The sequence below is a fragment of the Polyodon spathula genome, chromosome 3 (assembly GCF_017654505.1).
Source record: "Polyodon spathula isolate WHYD16114869_AA chromosome 3, ASM1765450v1, whole genome shotgun sequence".
Lineage (NCBI taxonomy): Eukaryota > Metazoa > Chordata > Actinopteri > Acipenseriformes > Polyodontidae > Polyodon > Polyodon spathula.
This window is the reverse complement of record NC_054536.1, coordinates 48033429-48052115: the sequence shown is the minus strand read 5'-3', so window position 1 is coordinate 48052115 and position 18687 is coordinate 48033429. Positions and strand designations below refer to the sequence as shown.

Below are 18687 nucleotides of genomic sequence, written 5' to 3'. Positions count from 1 at the left end.
ATATAGCTGCCCTGAACCTCGGAAACTGCCTGCTGCTACCTTACCCTACAGCATGAAGCGTTCTTGACGGCAACCTCTCCCTTGATGCCCATATCACCTCTGTGTCAAATCTTCCTTCTACCATCTTCTAAACATCTCCATGTCATGCATTTGTCTCCTCTTGGCTCGACTTGACTACTGCAACTCTCAGATGTAAAAAAATGTGTGATCACAATGCCCTTCATCACACAGTTCCCGAGTACCTCCTCAACCTGCTGACCCGCTAAGTCCCTGCACGCAAGATGAGGTCCACCAACTCTGGCCTGCTTGTTATCTCCAAACAAAAGTGCACCACACTTGGAGAACGCTTGTTGAACTTCATGGTTCCAACTCTTTGGAACTCTTTCCCAGCTTTAGTGAGTGATGCTCTCACCATTGCTCACTTTAAATCAACGCACCTATTCTCTCTTGCTTTCTGTGCTCTTTAAGCCTGATATCTGCTATTAGCTGCTGTGTTGCTGCTACTATTTCATATATTATGCTACTATCGTGAATTATGCACTTTTAACTGTATTTAATGTGCTATTTCATGTATTATGCACTTTCCACTGTATTTATTGTGCTGTTTCATGTATTATGCTACTATCATGTATTGTGCGTTATGCATTTTTATTACTGTATAGCATGTATGTGACAGAATCGAGTGATGCGTGGTGTAAGATCTCCCTCCCGATCTGTGAGGGTGCTAGGTAAAGGGAACAGGAGTACCCTGGACTAAAAGACATGACGCTTTATTCCCGTGGGTTGGTGGAAGTCAGCCGGCTAGAAAAGGGACAGAGCTATGGTACCCGAACTCAGTGACCCGAACGGGAAAGGCGTGGTATCCGTGGATTGGAGAAGCAGATGTGCTTGTTAACCAAGGGAGGGTATAAAATAGGGGCGTAGCAAAGTAATCTGTTCCTTTGTAAATGGCTGGATTTGACTTTGGAGGAATACCTTGCTGTAGTAGAAACCGTGAGTGTTTGTTTTGTGTTGTTAAGTGTTGGCTGTAACTGTTGTTTGTCTTTGTAGACTCCCAGTAAGAGCTGTAGCGCAATCCAGCTGGACATCACTTTTCACCCTAGCATTTCACGGAGTACTAGAATCACACCACTAGCACCTGATTTCACTCACTGTCTTGTGTTTGTGTTTTGTGTTTAGTGTGGGTGTTTGTAAAACCTGGACTTTTGGTTGCGGGTCAAACCCGGGGATTACAAACATGAGTGATACATACCGCTGTATCTGTCTCTATCTGTACCTGTATCTGTTTTGGATTTTCTTGTTGTTGCTGCATCTTGTAAAGCGTTTTTGTGATGGTGGTTCACTATGAAAGACGCTATATAACTTAAAGATAATTAATGATTGATTAATGTGACCTGTTTAATGTGACTTTTAGTTATCTTCAAGGATCTTGTATTGCTTATTTTGTTCACAATCCTGACAAATCGATTTCAAGTGGGGTCCTGGTCTTTCCTAAAATACCTGATCAAGAGCTTAAACATTTAGGAGCAGTATATGATTATAATGGGATAGTAAATAGGATTGTGTACATGGTATTTACCAGGATCCTGTTCCTCTAGAGAATATTGACCACAAACTGCTTCTGCTCGAAAACCATTTAACCAACTTACTCCAAACTTGGTAGGCATCATCCCAGTGACAATGGAATATGGCAAAATTATGTTGTTTTGTTAAACAAGATGGCTGCCAGACCTAATTTTCAAACAAAAATTTTTTTTGCCTGAATGTAAAAAATGATCTTTCTAAATCGACTTCTTGCAGAGTGCTGAAAGTTGGTATTTGTTGAGGAATAGTACAAGATTAACTGGTGTTCATAAGAAACTGGTAGGTTGTGTGGTATGGTGGCCATGTTGCGTGATGTCAAAATCGCATGGTTCAGACATCATAATCACAAACTACAAAGATCTTGTACCAAACTAGTCCGATTGAAACAAACCCAATAGCACATGTGATCGGAGTGTGTCTTTAAAGGTTGTTAAAGGGAAGTTGCTACAATAAAAAAGATGGCGGCCATGTTGGATGACATCATCAACATATAAAACTGGCTAATAACTCCTTATAGAGTTGGTCACAAGCTGTGACCCCCAAAACGGTAATGGCTACAACATGGGATCCATGTCACGCAGAACTGTTCTGTAGAAGTTGTAATAAATTATATTGCATAGGACTACATCACAGACAAGATTAATAACTAGCATTTATTGTGTATTAATCTTGAAGTGGTATTGTTATGTGATGTGCTACACAAGCATAAGGTTTATACTGCCCCCATGTGGCAATGAGTATGAAGTGCATAAACAGTTCAAATACATAACAGCATCAGACTAAAAATTGAATATGAAAATGTTACATTAATTTGTTCAGTGCCAGTAAAATTGTAATGACTAGAAAAAGTTAGTATTCTGTTAATATTACGTTACTGAATAGTAGTAATTAACATTGTGAATTATACTACAACATATTCTTTCAGCATAATTTGTCATGCCCAATTTTTGTAAGTTTATCATTGTATTAAGAAACAAGATTCTTACAAACACACACACATCTCTTATCAACTGACATAAAATTTCATAACAATATTTTTTAATCTAACTATAACATTAAGTAAACAGATTATGCAATATAAAACCATTGAAAATGTAAGTACAATATCAAATATAGAACATGTATAACTAACCATGTATGGCCTGTCTAAAAATGTTCTTGACCTTGACCTCTCACCACTCTTCTCTCATTCAAGGTCAAATGCTAAATTCCAGGATATGAAAGCTTACACAATGATTTTGGATGTAAAAGGTCTGTATAGAACAGGGTTAAAAACTCTTGCTCGCCCGTGGCGATTTAAATCTGGTGAGGACTAGCTGATGTCTGTGTCTCAGCAGTCCTCTGGGTGAGTACTAAAAACAAATGTACACATATTCTCTCACATTCAGTCTTGCATAAAAAAATGCAGGGAAGTCAATTTTTCTAACAGGGTGTAGCAGTGGTGACTAAGCATTCACAAATAATGCTTAGAAAACAGCCACTGGGAACTGAAACCTCCCTTCATCTCCACCGCAATGCCAACCCCACTTACTGACGTTTTACGTTTGTGTTCTCTCTCTGCACGAGATGCAACGTTTATTGTTTGAATTACCTGGAACGCATTGCATCTTTTGAAGTAAGTGTAAAGTAATTTTACAAAAATGTGGAGATTTATACTTGGTTATGACCCTGACTGAAGATGTCATTAGCAAAGGGGGCCGGTTGTACTAATAAGAACATAAGAACATAAGAAAGTTTACAAACGAGAGGAGGCCAGTCGGCCCATCTTGCTCGTTTGGTTGTTAGTAGATTATTGATCTCAAAATCTCATCAAGCAGCTTCTTGAAGGATCCCAGGGTGTCAGCTTCAACAACATTACTGGGGAGTTGATTCCAGACCCTCACAATTCTCTGTGTAAAAAAGTGCCTCCTATTTTCTGTTCTGAATGCCCCTTTGTCTAAACTCCATTTGTGACCCCTTGTCCATGTTTCTTTTTTCAGGCTGAAAAAGTCCCTTGGGTCGACACTGTCAATACCTTTTAGAATTTTGAATGCTTGAATTAGGTTGCCACGTAGTCTTCTTTGTTCAAGACTGAACAGATTCAATTCTTTTAGCCTGTCTGCATATGACATGCCTTTTAAGCCCGGAATAATTCTGGTCGCTCTTCTTTGCACTCTTTCTAGAGCAGCAATATCTTTTTTATAGCGAGGTGACCAGAACTGCACACAATATTCAAGATGAGGTCTTACTAGTGCATTGTACAGTTTTAACATTACTTCCCTTGATCCCTTGAGATCAAACAATAGGTCACGTTTTACTAAACATTTTAAAACTAATAAACAAACAATTACGACAGTGAACATTATTTTAGTATGTTGTTTAAAACAGTGGTTTTCAACCATTTAATCTCAAGTACCAGTGTTTTCAGCAGGGACCACCAGGTGTACCAGCAACTATGTCAAAAAACGGCTGTTGTAAAGCCGAGACCTACTCATTTACAACCACTTTTGCCATCTCTGTACTATTTGTGGCCTCTTTCTGCTGAATGACTAATCTATGCAGGTCATGACTGCAATTAACTCAGCATGTTTATTTTAAATATTTTGCAAGTGTTGTATATTGAATGAATTGGTGAGTGCACCTTTAATTGTGTCCTGTTGTAATATTGAATTAGCTCATGGTGTGACCCCCAAAACTGTAATTTGTAGTTTTGAGTGTTTCTGTGCAATGGTGATGATTTTAGAGATTTTTTGAAGAAAAATATGTATAATCCTAATCCTAATAAAAATCCTAACAGAAACAATAGGCTTCCCGGCCATTCAGGTTGGGAAGGCTAATGATAACTTTACGGCTTCCAGTACCGATATCAGTACCAGTACCAAACACTTTAGCAAATAGTTCAGAATGCCCGTATCAGTACCAAACACTTTAGCAAATATTGCGAATGCATACATGGGTTAATATATGTGTTTCATAGAAACCATGACCCTATCGGCACTCTCTTACGAGTTATAAGCCAGTTTTACATTTTACCTTCAGAGAGATCAAAGGCCGTGGTCAATGACATTTTTTTGATAGAGCATACATGTGTTCCTATATTACTGTCTTCCACAGCCTAAATAAAAAAAATATTTAAAAAATTCCTAACAACTACAATAGGCTTCGCAGTGTTCTGTAGTAACTATGACCCTATCTGGACAGTGCAAGGAGTAATAACCCAGTTTTACATTTCACCTTTAGTAGAGGTCAGTTCATGGGCAAGGACATTTTTTGAAAAGTCATATTTCTGTGAGTGTTCCATTGTAACCATGACCCTATCTGCACTCCCTAAGGATTTATGAGCAGTTTTTGCATTTTACCTTTAGGAGAGGTCAGAAATCACAGGCAAGGTAATTTTGTGATAGAGAATATATGGGTTCTTGTATGTGTTCCATAGTAACCACGACTCTATCTGCACTCTCTAAGGAGTTATAATCTAGTTTTGCATTTTACCTGAGGTGAGAGATCAGAGGTCACAGGCAAGGGCAAGGGCATTTTTTGATAAAACATATATGGGCACCGGTAGGGGACACTAAAGGAAGCTGCATGTCCCACTGTATGGACTAGGGGGTAGGGAGTACTGCTCTCACCCAACTTGGGGCATGTGCAGGTCGCCAATTAGGGTGTGTAAGCTGCCCGATGGGTTTGTGTGTCTTATGAGGGGTTGTGAAAGTGTAGAGGGGGTGTTCCGTGGCTGGGTCATCATATGCTTCGGGACTAAGGACGGACTGGGCATTATGGAGGGTTGTAAGGAGCAGAGGCACGACTGGGCATTTTCAAGTCACCCAGCCAGCTTGATGGCTTCTTCAAGGCTAGAGGAACTGTGTGGCTAACCGAGGCCTGGGTCGCTGCCCCCAACAGACAACAGAACTGTTCAATGGCAATTAATTCTAGCATCAGCTGTGGTGTTTGGTGGGTGGAGCAGAGCCAGTGAGTCAGCTGGTACACCACGTATTGAGCCATGACCCGAGGCCTTGTTTCCGTGTGACGTCTGTACTCTCAGAACTGACGCGGATACTTGTCTTCGGTGGTGTTGTATCGTTGGAGGATGGCTTGCTTGTTGTATCGTTGGAGGATGGCTTGCTTGTTGTATCGCTGGAGGATGGCTTGCTTGGCGGTCATAATCCAGGACAGCATCTTCAGCCATATTTTGATATGCTGCCTGGGCTTCACCACTGAAGCAAGGAGCAAGTAGGGTTGGCCACCACTCCCGAGGCCACTTCACTGCCATGGCTACCCTTTCAAATGCAGCCAAGTGGGCCTCGTATTATCCTCTCATCATTTGCTGGAGCTTTGGCTTCGAAATTGTAACCTCCGGAGCCATTGCTCCTGCCACTTCCGGGTTTGGGAATGAGGTCGGGAGTGCAGCCGGATGACACAGGACAGCCAGCCTCTCCAGAAACGTCTCCATGCAGGTGGCTGCTTCCTCCTGGTGCTTCATGTCCCTTGGACAAATGTTTAAAGACTCAAACTAAGTAATTACCTTTCATTTAAGGTGAGCTAGTTAGATTTTTTTTAATGGACTAGATTAAAACTCACTCACAGATTGCCCTATTTCTTCGTTCCCTTTACATGTAACAAAAATAAAATCCAGCAATTGGCTGAATGGAGTGGAATACAGGTGCACGCCAATGATAATGGATCCTGTTAGAACAGTACTGTTTACAACGTGTTGAGGAGGCATGTCCCTGCCAAACAACATGGGTTTTGTTTTGTTTATATTTATGGAACTTGTGTTCACAGTAACATACAGCATTTCAAATTGTGTTTAATACGTACCGAGCTTATAAAGTACGGATTTTCATTATCCCCTGGAGTCCACCTGTAATTACATTCCATATGAAGTAAAGCTAGTTATTTACCAATGATATGTATATTGTTTGAGTGATCACCTCATCCCAAGTGTAAGCTGAAAGTAAGTTGGGTTTAACTTATTTAAACCTTTGTTTTAATATGTTTTGACCTCTGACGCTATATATGACATTTCTGCTGTATATAGATAGTACATTTTGAGTGGTATTTATTCACAATAAAACAGTACAATAATAACAAAAATAAATTTGAATTAAATATATTAACTGTCATAGTATGAAGTCTGTATTAATGCATGTCTGAAGAGATATACATTTTTCCTCCAGGTCAATTAAAAACCACAGAGAGAGCTACAATTCAAATGTACACAAAAAATGTTTGTCCTGTGAAATAAATAGATAATTCTCTTTACTGCCTTTCTATTTCAGATATTACAGTGTGTGATTTTGAAAGTGCCTAAAGACACACAGATTATAAAGTTATATATAGCAATTGATGTCCTCTGTTTTTGATTGACAGAAGCTATTAAATATCCTTCTTTTTAATTTAGTGAGTTACTGAAATACTTGGAGCTTGAATGGCAAATGTATTGTTTAATTATGTTGTCCATCATGTAGTTGGAAGAGGTGATACCGTTTGTTGTATTAAAATGTTTTTCACCCTCAAGCTCAAATATAATTGCAGTGACAGCTTAGATTCATAAAAAGGTTTTTTTTAACCTTCAAACATAGTACCAGACAAAATTAACAAGAATATTGACGAAGCCAAAAGCTCAATTAGAAAAGCGTTTATTAAATAATAAACAAAATAAAGATTTATACAAAACACTAACCAAAAAGGTTAAACAAACAAACAGTAACAAGTAGTATGTTGGTTGTGAAACCAGCACACACATAGCAATTGTTTGCTTTTTCACCAAACTCACGTCTCTCCTCTGACTTCTGAGCAGAGAGTGTCTTATATTCGTGGCTGGAGCCTTAATTTGCTATTAGTAAATTACCTTGTTAAGGCTCCAGTCACATTCCCATGATAGTTCACTACAGCTACACACTATCAGTAAACAGTAAATAATAAAAGATGGACAGTATTCGACCACCTGCACATAAACAGAATAAAAATGATTAGGACAGTCTGCCTCGTCCACCTGCATACAAATACAATAATAATAACAAATTAATACATGCATAAATAATAAAATACACACAAGGGGTGGGCACCCCAGCACAGCTCCAAAAAACTGTTTTATAGGCAAGTGAAAATAGTGATCATTTAGGTTTTTTTTTAAATGGAATAGAATTTAGATTAGTGGTAGGCAGGTAATCTATAATATTTTCCAAAAAAGCATAAATGGAATATTAAATAATGCTGAATTTATTTATTAATTCATTTAGTTAACTGTTCTTTATTATAAAACTGAATAAAAAACAACTGAGTGAGCCGCTAAATGTAAGCAAAGAAAGAACAATACTACCACATTAAATAAATAGGTCTGGTCATGTGAGTAGTCACTGGTGTAACTGACAACCAAGCGTTTTGTCTGTCTGTACTAAAACACTACCAGACGCTCCCCAAGCAAGTGTCTGAACCACTGTACAAAAGAGCCAGGCTCATTTGCACAAGCACTTGCAGGGGTCAGAAACTGTAACAGCAATACTGTTACAACTCCAATTGTAACAGTATGTTAAAAGGTGTCAATTAAAATATGTCAATTAAACCGCATCAATAAAACCTTTGGAAACGTCAACTCATTTACCACTTTATAATGTAAGTTAAAGTGGTAAATGAGTAGATGCACTTAATGACAAACTCTAATGACGAACACAAAGCTTCTTTCCAGTGTGACGACGTAAAAAGCTTATACAGGACTGGCAATGTCTAAAATGAAGGTGATTGAAAATTGGGGACAGTTGGCTAAGATATTTGGAATAAAAAATATTTAAGCTGAAAGGACAGTCATCTTGAACTGATTTGTATTTTCCTTGTTATGTTATCAGTTGAGTGCATTATTATAAAATGTAGTTGTATACATCAGACTGGTGTAACCCAGGTTTGATAAACCCTCCATAACTGCGTACAGGCTGCGGCAAAATGAAAGCAAAATTTAAAAATGCAGAAAAAAGGGTTGTTTCATGTTGTAAACTCAACAACTTTAATGTAACCTCATTGTCCAACTTGCACACCCCAGCGTAAGCAACGTATTTATCTCAAGTTCCATGGTAAACACAAGCTTAATATTGCATCTTCATGTTTGATTTTTAGACTGCCTGCATTGATTGTGAAATGGTTACCACTGCCAAGCAACAGGAGCAAAGGAAGAGTGAGATCAACGAAAAAAACAAACAGAAGCTTCTTGGGACAGAGGAAGATATAAACATGTTCGACAGTAAAAAGGCAAACAGAATCCAGGACCATGAAAAGGATCACACGCTATCTGTCTCGCTTTTGGAGCAAAAGCACAAAGGTGTTTCCTCAAGTATTGATGTCCCTCATGCAAGGTAGGAGAGGCTCATCAAAAATGCAGTCTTGCTTAGAGGGGAGAATGAATAATTAATGCTAATACTGTAACCTAGAGGAAAAGTCTGGTGGTAACATACAAAATATAGTAGCAAAATATGATAACCGCCTTGATTTTCACCAAGAAGAAAAGCGTTTTTTTTGTATGACTGCTCCTTGTATTAAATACTTTGGTGGAGCTTTGTGGATGATACATGCACTGTATTTATTTCGGAAGGGATTACAGTACTTGGTCAAGACGAGATATAAGATATGTAAATGTAATATTTATTTTAGACCTGCATTATAACATTTAAACATGCATTCTCTGGTCTAGTGCCATCAATTAAAGTTGGGCTAATTTGTTGTCAGGGTGGCACAGAGGAGGCTTGGAGGTGTTGGTGAGTAAGGACCAAACGATGATTTACTTTCATGAACTTGGCTTGGCGTAGAGTGGCATTATTTTTAGTCGCACACTTGTCTTCTTCATTTGCTAATACTTCGATTCTGGCACTTTCCAGAACTCTGTTGTAAACTGTGATTTATGCACCATCTTTAGAGCCTCGCCCTCCTGGAGTTCCAGTAGTACCATTTCCACAGCCTATGTATTTGTTACAAGAGGTTTGGGGATCGGACAGCCATCACTGATTGCATCAACCATGAGCGGATTCACCAGGAAGGCAAAGTAGAGTTTCAACTTCTGCAAGTCTTGAAATCTGCAACAAAAATCATCCATTCGTCCTCACAATTTGCTGCTATGTTCTTCAAGTTTCTGCTCTTCTACTTTGATTTCAGGGAATGCTTTTTCCATATTGTTGAGGCGAGGAAAGTGGTTAAAGGCTCTCGACTTTAGGTCCCTGTAACAGGGCGAGCGTAACAAATATTTTATTTGTTTTTTTGTTAAATAAAAACGGTGCATGCTGCGCCTTTGAACTGCAGTTACATTTGTTGTTCTTCCTTCTTCTGGTCTGATGTCACCGCAACGCCATTTCCTGTCACACATGGTGTCATTGCGGGATTGACCACAGCCTCAGACTCAGGCCAGAGAAGAAGGGTACTGCAGAATTTTTTTTTTTTTAAGTATGTGTGGAGTAAGAGAGGATGGGAGGAAAGAGAGGAGTGGGAAGGAGACAGCAGCAACAGCAGGCACAGGAGGAGATCAGCTGAGAAGCCCTCCTCCACAGCATAAGCAAGACCTACTGTTGCTGCATCTGTGGGGAGTGGGGGCATTTCCCAGTTAATCGCCGCCTCCCCGAAGAAGAGTGGTCTTACAGCTGCTGGATAGGGGATACGGACCTGGGGTGGGAGAAGTCGGTGCATTCACAGTCCAAGAGGGAGGAGCCCAAACGTCCACAGCCCAAGAGGGAGGAGCCCGAACGTCCCGCGTCTGAGTGGGAGGAGCCCTAACATCCTGCGCCTGAGTGGGAGGAGCCCAAACGTCCTGCGCCTGAGTGGGATGAGCCTGAACGTCCTGCGCCTGAGTGGGAGGAGCCCGAACATCCTGCACCTGAGTGGAAGGAGCCCGAACGTCCACAGCCCAAGAGGGGGGAGTCGGTGCGTCCACAGCCCAAGAGGGGGGAGTCGGTGCGTCCACAGCCCAGGTACCCACCAGCACAGGTAGAATGCCTGCTGGTTCTGCCTCCACTGCCATGGGAGGTCTATGTGCCGCTCCCACCTCCACCAGCAGAGGGAGCATGCCTGCTGGTTTCCCCACTGCAGACAGAAGGGGAGGAGCCCTTGCCGCCTTCGACAGGAGCAGAGCAGCAGGAGCTGCCTCTGTCTCCACCACCACCCAAGAGAAAGGAGCAGAAGCTGCCTCTCCATTCACAACAGGACGGACCAGGACAGGAGGATACCAGGCCTCAGCAGCCCCTGCATAGGTTGCCGAGGAGAGCACGGGGGAAAACTGCCCGGCTGCTGTGGCTGCAAAGAGGGCCAACCCCAGCACCACAGCTAGTCCTGGCTCTCCTCCCGCCTTCGCCTCCCAAGGGTCTGCTGCTGCTGTCGCCTTCCGAGGGACCGCTTGTGTCTGTGTTTTTTTTGTTTGAAACAATGTGCACTTTTACAGAGAGTAAACATTCATGATTTAATCAATTAAAATGAAGCCAGAACTGCAAATTACTTTTGGAGTAATGTATTTCTGTAGTTTATAGCATAATTGGTGAACTATAGTGACTAAGTTCTTTATTAGTAATTTGTGAGGAAACCACGTTGTGATATGAACTTACATGTAAAAACGTAAATATATATGACAGTAGCGGAAGGAACGCATACAGGAGCCCCTGTGGACAGGGGTGAGCTTGCACGTCTACTCCCAGGGGGCCCCCGTCTCCATAGAGAACCATAGGGGGCAATGAGGCTGTGGCGAAGAGGTCAACTTGTGCAGTATGAAACCTCTCTGTCACAAAGACGGTTGCAGTGGGTGACGTCAGACCAGAACCGGGAACCAACAAATAGACAATAGAGAGGTGGAGTTTGGTGAAGCTGAGCGATTGGTGTTGCTCAGCATTTAATAATGAACAGACAGAAAATAAAAGGCACTTTCGCTAAAATAAATAGACAAACAAAACGGACTACACAGACAAACACGGTGAGCTGATATACTATTACTTTGATTATTACCTCCGTCTCCAATCCAGTTCTCCACTCACCGAACACACAACCCAGGGTAAGTGAAAACATGCTGCTGTACCGAGACTCAATTGCTAATCAGTCATTCAATTGGAGTCGCGGTACAACTGATAAAGTGCAATTCCCCGTGCTCGCATATTATTACATTTTACCTGCATGTGAAGTGCTGTGCAATCCTCCTGCCTAAATACAAATGTACATTTTAAACAACTTGTGTTCCACAGACCCATTTATATCCCGCGTACCAATGACTGTACACAAACATTAACACACAATGCAAAATACACACAGGGGCGGACACCCCCCCCTCCCCTTTTGCGTAGCACACATGGCCTCAATGGCCACCTCCCCACCTTAAAATCCCAAGTCTTGCTCAAAGTCCCGGGCCAAGAACAGGAACTTTAAGGGGTTCATGGGCGGCAATGTTGCCAGTAGCCAGGCTGCTACTGGCCATGCTATCAGCAGACGTGCTGACAGTGGGGCGAGTCTCTCATCCCTCTGTACCACTGGCAGTTGAAATGCTGCCAATGGTGAGGCTGTCAGCAGGCATGCTGACAGCTCCCAGACTGACTTCTTCAGCCGGGGCAATTCCAGCAGCGGAAAGACTGCTGAGGAAGGTGGTCTCCTGACTTTCTCCCCTTCTCATCCGCCAGCTCCCTCTGGTGGTCGTGCAGGCATCCCCGAGCGATGATGTGCAGGGAGTCAAGACAAGCTGGGGTGCGGGTTTTGGCCCTCTTCTCGGCCACTGCGGCCGTGCGGTTCTTCCCCGTGCTTCCCTCAGCAGCCTATGGAAGGGCTGCTGAGGACTGCCAGCATCTAGTCCTGGTCCTTCTGGTGAAGGAAGAGACAGTTCCTGCTCCTCTCCCTCTGATGGTGGGGGAAGTGATACCAGCAGGCATTCACCCTCTGCCAGTGGAGATGGCGGAGACAGAGGCAGCTCCAGCTGCTCTGCCGGTGGAAGTGGCGGAGGCAGAGGCAGAGGCAGAGACAGCTCCAGCTGCTCTGCTCCTGCCGGTGGAGGTGGCAAAGGCATAGGAAGATCCAGCTGCTCTGCTCCTGCTGGAGGAGGTGGCGGAGGCAGAAGCAGCTCCAGCTGCTCTGCTCCTGCCGGTGGAGGTGGTGGAGGCAGAGGCAGCTCCTGCTGCTCTGCTCCTGCCGGTAGAACCAGCATGTAGCCTTCTGGCACTGGAGGTGGGAGCGGCATGTAGTATACCCTTGTTTCAAGGGACTGGTGCAGCTCTCTCTCACTTGCAGGGGACTGGTGCGGCTCTGCCTCTCTTGCAGGGGACTGGTGCGGCTCTCCCTCTTGCTCTGGGGGTGAAACCAGCAGGCATTCTTCCCCTCCTGGTGGAGATGGGGACAGCAGACATTCTTCCTCTGCTGGTGGAGATGGAAATAGCAGGCATTTTTCCTCTGCTGGCGGAGGTGGAAAAAGCTGTCCCACGGGCTTTGGATTCCCACGGTCCTCCCGTCTAGGTGCTGGACGCTCATGGTCCCCCCGTCTGGGCACTGGACGCATGGGCTTCTCCCACTTGGGCATTCGTTCCCCCTCTGCATATTGTGTGGGGCATAGGACCAACATGTGCCCGTATACCAGGAGTCTGTGCGCTGCGTGGTGAAGGCCTGGTGAGTGCATGCCGCCTTGGTGGTTTATGTAGGCTACCACTGTAGTGTTTTCCGTCCAGACCAGCACATGTGTTTGCGCTAACTGCTGGTGAAAATGAGATAGCGCCAGGGCTACTGCTTGCAGCTCTTGGGCATTTATATGCGCTTGCTGCCAATGTCCCTTCCACTGACCTCTTATTTCCGTCCCATTTCAGACTGCTCCCCAGCCTAGGCTGGAGGCGTCCGTAGTGACAACTTCCCTTCTGTGAGGGGAGATCCGAGGTGCAGATTGCCGGGGCGGAGCCACCACTCCAGTGTCTTCCAGCATTGTCTGGACCAGGCTTGAAGCAGGCGCATTCTCAGCAGCCCTAGGGGAAGGATTCTCGAGGCGGCTGCCATCAGCCCCAACAGCCTTTGAAATATTCTGACCTGTAGAAGAGCATCCTCTCTGAATTGGGAGAGTGTGACTTCCAGTGACTGAATCCTCTCTTCCGACAGTGAGGCAAGCATGCCCACAGAGTTCAGTTTGATCCCCAGGAACACTGTGGACTGAGACAGTATGAAGTTGCTCTTCTGTTGATGTATGGAGCGCCTTAACTTTGTCACATGATCTGTTGTGCGCCTCGGCACATGCTTTGGAATGTGCGCAAACTAGCCAATCGTCCAGATAGTTCGACATCTGAATACCCTGCAGCCTGAGTGGAGCCACTGCTGCATCCTTGCACTTGGAAAATGTGCGGGGCGCCAGCGAGAGGCCAAATGGCAGCACTCAGAATTCGTACACGTTGCCTTGAAAGGCGAAGCTTAGATATTTTCTGTGCACGGAACGGATCGGGACATGGAAGTAGGCATCTTGCAGGTCGATCAATGTGAACGGACTGGAGGATACGCTGTGTGGTCAACATGTTGAACTTCCTTTGTTTGAGGAACATGCTGAGGACCCTGAGGTCCAGAATAGGTGTGAAACCGCCGTCCCTCTTGGGCACCAGGAAGTACCTGGAGTAGAAGCCGTTGAGGGCATTGTTTGAGTGTACCAAGCACACAGCGTTCTTCTGTTTAAGATTGTCGATCTCATCTTGGAGACTGGCGATCTCCTGTTGAAGGAGAATTGCGCACAGTGGTTCGACGGTGGTAAGGAGCACCCCCTTGAAGGGTGGCAGGCCTAAGCGGAATTGCTGAGCGTAACCATGTCTCATTGTCGATAGCACCCAGGAGTCCTGGGTGCAGCCTTGCTATGGATCGTGTCCAGTGGTCAGTCCAGTTGTGAGGGGGGAAATCAGTGCCCGCAACTATATATGCAGAAGGGGTGGTATGGAGCCCCCTGCTGTGGCCTGCTCAACTGAAGCATTGACCTTGAAGCTGTAAACGACAGCTCGTCTGGGCCTGGGGATCTATGTGTGGCCGGGGATGGAGAGCACGAGTAGGGGAGCTGGGGTTGCCTGGTGGTAGGGGGCAGTCTACCCTGAGACTTCAGCAGGGTCACCAGCATGGTTTGCTGGGCCCTTACCATCTCTGCGAACTCCTGGAAACGCTGCTCAGCCAAGCTTTGGCGTCTCTGTGGTGACTCAGAGCGAGAGCGCCTGCGCCTGTACAGGGAAGGAGAGCGGTACATCTGCGCTGACCATCTGCCTCCTGGGGAACACACTCGAGTGGTGCCACCTAGACGGCGACCATCTTGCCTCCAGGGAGAGGCGCCTACGCCTCTGCACCGGTGGTGGGGAAGGTGAGGGTGACCCAGGAGTATGGGAGAGTTCCCTGGTCACAGTGGCGGGCGGGGTTCCAGAGGACCTTTGGGGAGGGCCCTGGACTACAGATCTCATTCTTCCCTGCCCCGAGGATAGAGACTCCACTGGGGAGAGGCATGCCCTCCTGCGCTTTGTTCGTTTTGAGAAGTTTCAGCAGAAAGAGCAGTCCAACTCACCCGCCAGTGCCCTGGCCGCGTGGTCTGGACCTAGGCATTTGGCGCAGAAAATGTGTTCATCCTGCATGGAGAGCTTTGTCGCACACTGTTCGCACTTGTGGAACTCAGTGGAGGACCCTGTAGAGAGCACTGACATGGCACAGGGCATCGGTGCCGAGCTGTTAGTGTTGGCAATCAGCGCCAAGTAATCGCCGTCAGTGTCGGCGTTGTGGGTGCGCTGATCATTGCCAAGTGCTGAGTCAATCGGTGTCAAGGAAGAGCATGGTCGGTGCCTAGTCAATTGGTGCTGAGGAGGACCGCGGTTGGTGCCGAGCCTATCGTTGCCAGGGAAGAGTGCATTGGTGCCGAGTCAATCGGCGTGGAGGTCGGTGCCGAGGGAGAGCGCGGTTGATGCCAAGCGGTCGGTGCTGAGTCATTCGGCACCGAGGTTGATTCTGACTGGTTGAAGATTTTCAACCAGTGCCGAGTCAATCGACATCAGTGTCGAGAGTAAGCGCGGCAGCGCTAGGAGAGCCCGAGGCTTGAGAGGGCCACGTAGGCCCAAGCTGGAAGGTAGCTGAGGCCGAGTAAATCGGCATAGAGGACAACGCCACAAGCCCACGGGGTCACCCTACAGCACCACAATAGCTCTTATCAACGGTAAAAATAACTACACGAGGTAACAGCACGGTTTGTAGGTTTTATTTTTAGTATTTAGTATAACTTAAAAATAAACAATTGATCTTGTTTATTAGTGTAAAAAAATATTAGTAACTTTAATAATGCAAAGAAATTCAAATTGAACTCATGTAACTGTAAATCAAACCTTGAACTTGAACAACTTGAACAACAGCTACATTATTTATCTGAAACAGCTGGCCCTCACACTGATTTCACCTGTCAGCCTGTCTTTGTTTGATACTGGTTAACGACAACAATATAGATGTTATGTCTGAGGGAATACAGTGCTTGAAATGAAATAAAATATAAAACCATCATAGCATTACAACAATAATTTGACAATGTTGTACAGTTTGCCACTCAGCTAATTTTATCATAAACAAATGTATTAAATTCCAACCGATAAAGTACATGTTATTATTTATTTTCTTTTGACTTAGAGTTAGAGTTGTCACAAAATATACATATTTCATGATTCACAATACACTATTAATTAGTAATTGAATCCCAGCACAACTGTATATATAGAAAGTCTGTATATAATGAAAGTTGGGAGGTAAAATAAATTAAGAAAGAAATAACAATTGCTAAGCATGCTGGCTTTCAAACCAGTTATTTTTTTTCACCATTGCACTGTTTTGTTTTACAAAGTGTTTTTGTGATTTGTTTAGGTCTTTTGTTTTGCAATAAACCAGTGCAACAGTGCAACTTAATTTTTTAAGTGTGTTCATAGAATAAAGTTTTTGTTTATGATTTGTAAATGATTGCATTTGTACTATGGACTAAGTTTTGAGATGCAGATTGTCGTGCATCAATACGTTATTGTGGCAAAGTGGTTGGTAAGGGGAACAGGTGTAGCGGTGATGCGGTGCAGGAATGATGAACAGACAACGGTAATTCAGTGAACAAGTGTTTATTTGTGCTGTTTCCAGGTCTGGCAACCGTCAAATAATAAATCTCCGGCAGTACACAACAATATGTAAAGCGCGGGGATGGTGAAGAACACAGTACAGTCTCGAACAGAAACAAAGGCACGGTCACCAGTCCTGGGTGATATTCAAACGTGCAGGTGCTCTGTGCAGTGGTGCTTCAGACAGTGCTTTACGTGGCGACAGCTCCGGAGGTGTGCGTTAACTGTCTAGTGGTGCGAAAAAAAAAGACAGACAATTATAAACAAACAAAGACAAGCCCAAACAAAGGAAAAGATCAGCGTTACCCTGGCCCCTATATGCAATCCCGCATGATATCTAGGTAAACGGTTGCAGCTGCCTTATTACTTGCAGCTGCCTCTCGTTTACCTTTCAAATCAATATGATCTTACAACAGAGTCTCGCTTCTTTCCAGGCTGACCCACTTCCCTGACCTGGAAACGAACTGTCAGGCCAGCCCTTCCAGATACTTCTCCTCTCGTTCTTTAGTGCCCTCACAGGTTGGGAGGAAGATTCATCACCATAACTCATTTTTCTGTCACAGTTATATATGTCTAGAGGAGGGGTCTCCAACCCTGGTCCTGGAGAGCTACTGTGGCTGCTGGATTTCATTTCAGCTAATTTCTCAGTTATTTCAGCTATTGATGTGAAACTTGGTATATACAATCAGCATCCAAACCTGCATCAAATTTGCGAAGCAGAAGTTGCTGTGATATATTTTCATGTCAAAATGGCTGCCACAAATCTTATTGAAACGCGCCCTTAACAGCAAACTGCTGCTATGAACACCGTTTCACCAACAAACTCCAAACATGGTAGTTATTGTCCCAGTAACAGTAGAATACAAATATGTCAAAATGGTTATGTTCTATAAAACAAGATGGCCGCCATGTGTATGTTTACATCTGAAATTTAAAACTGCCTCAGTTGACAAACGGTTTACTTGACTAACTTGAAACTTCACTAGCATTATCCTTGACACTGTATCAATACAACTGGCTTTTAAGAAACTCGCATTAAACAAGGTGGCTGCCTGACGCATTTTTAAAAAAACAGTTCTTCTGTGGAACAGTTGAAGTTGCTGATTTTAAACTTGGCACATTGAGAACTAAACACGCTTAGACAGGTACTGATACTGGGCCATGGGAGCCGTAAAACTGCCTGGCAGTTCTAGTTAGGCTTCCAAGCCAAAGGCTGGGAAGCCTGTTGTTATTGTTAAAGTTTTTTTTTTTTTTTCCTCCTTCCCAAAACTTTAAACTGCTGCTGCTTTGAAGCTGTGTGACTGATCAGGTTCTGACTTGGCAGGTAACAAGCTGGATACATTGGCTGTCTGATGCTGAAAAAAATTTGATGCTGCGTCTTTGCAATTGGTGCCGTGACGCATTTTTCGATAAAACCTTTCGAAATCATCTTCTTGGGAACCGGTGAAGCGATTGATCTGAAACGTGGCATATATCATCAGCATCCAAACCCGCATCAAGTTTGCGAAGCAGAAGTTTCTACGATAAATTTTAAAGTCAAAATGGCTGCCACAAATCTTATCGAAATGCGCCCTTAACAGCAAACTGCTGGTATTTGAACACCGTTTGACCAACAAACTCCAAACATGATAGTTATTGTCCCAGTAACAATGAAATATTGACGCATTTTTTTAACAAAACCCGCTTCTTCCAGTAATTGCTTAAGTGTTTGGTACTGGTACTGGGGCTTGGAAGCTATAAAACTGCTTGGCAGTTCTAGTTATTATTATTATTATTATTATTATTATTATTATTATTATTATTATTATTATTATTATCAACATATCTAAATAAAACAAATAAAATGTTTAATGGTCTGACTGCTTCAGTGTGCAGCCATAATGTTGTTTGCTGCAATAAAACTTTAGTTCTATTAAAATTGTAGGGTTTGTGACAGGGTAGCCGACCACTGATGACATTCCCAGCCCAGAAAGCTGACAGAGATACCCAGGCAGGTACTATGGGTGAAAGCACTGCGGCACTGTTTTTATTCAGAACAAAACTAAGATAAATA

At 43.8% G+C, this 18687-nt stretch overlaps 1 protein-coding gene across 4 annotated transcripts in view; it reads left to right on the top strand.

The window, feature by feature from the left end:
- The window catches only part of LOC121313137 (zinc finger protein 704-like), a 60278-nt gene that overhangs the window by 12104 nt on the left and 29487 nt on the right, over positions 1-18687 (top strand). For all 4 annotated transcript variants that reach the window (XM_041245342.1, XM_041245341.1, XM_041245344.1 and 1 more), the window contains exon 2: positions 8674-8909. In XM_041245342.1, coding sequence (XP_041101276.1) covers positions 8674-8909 — 236 coding nt within the window. The remainder of the gene's footprint in view (positions 1-8673; positions 8910-18687) is intronic.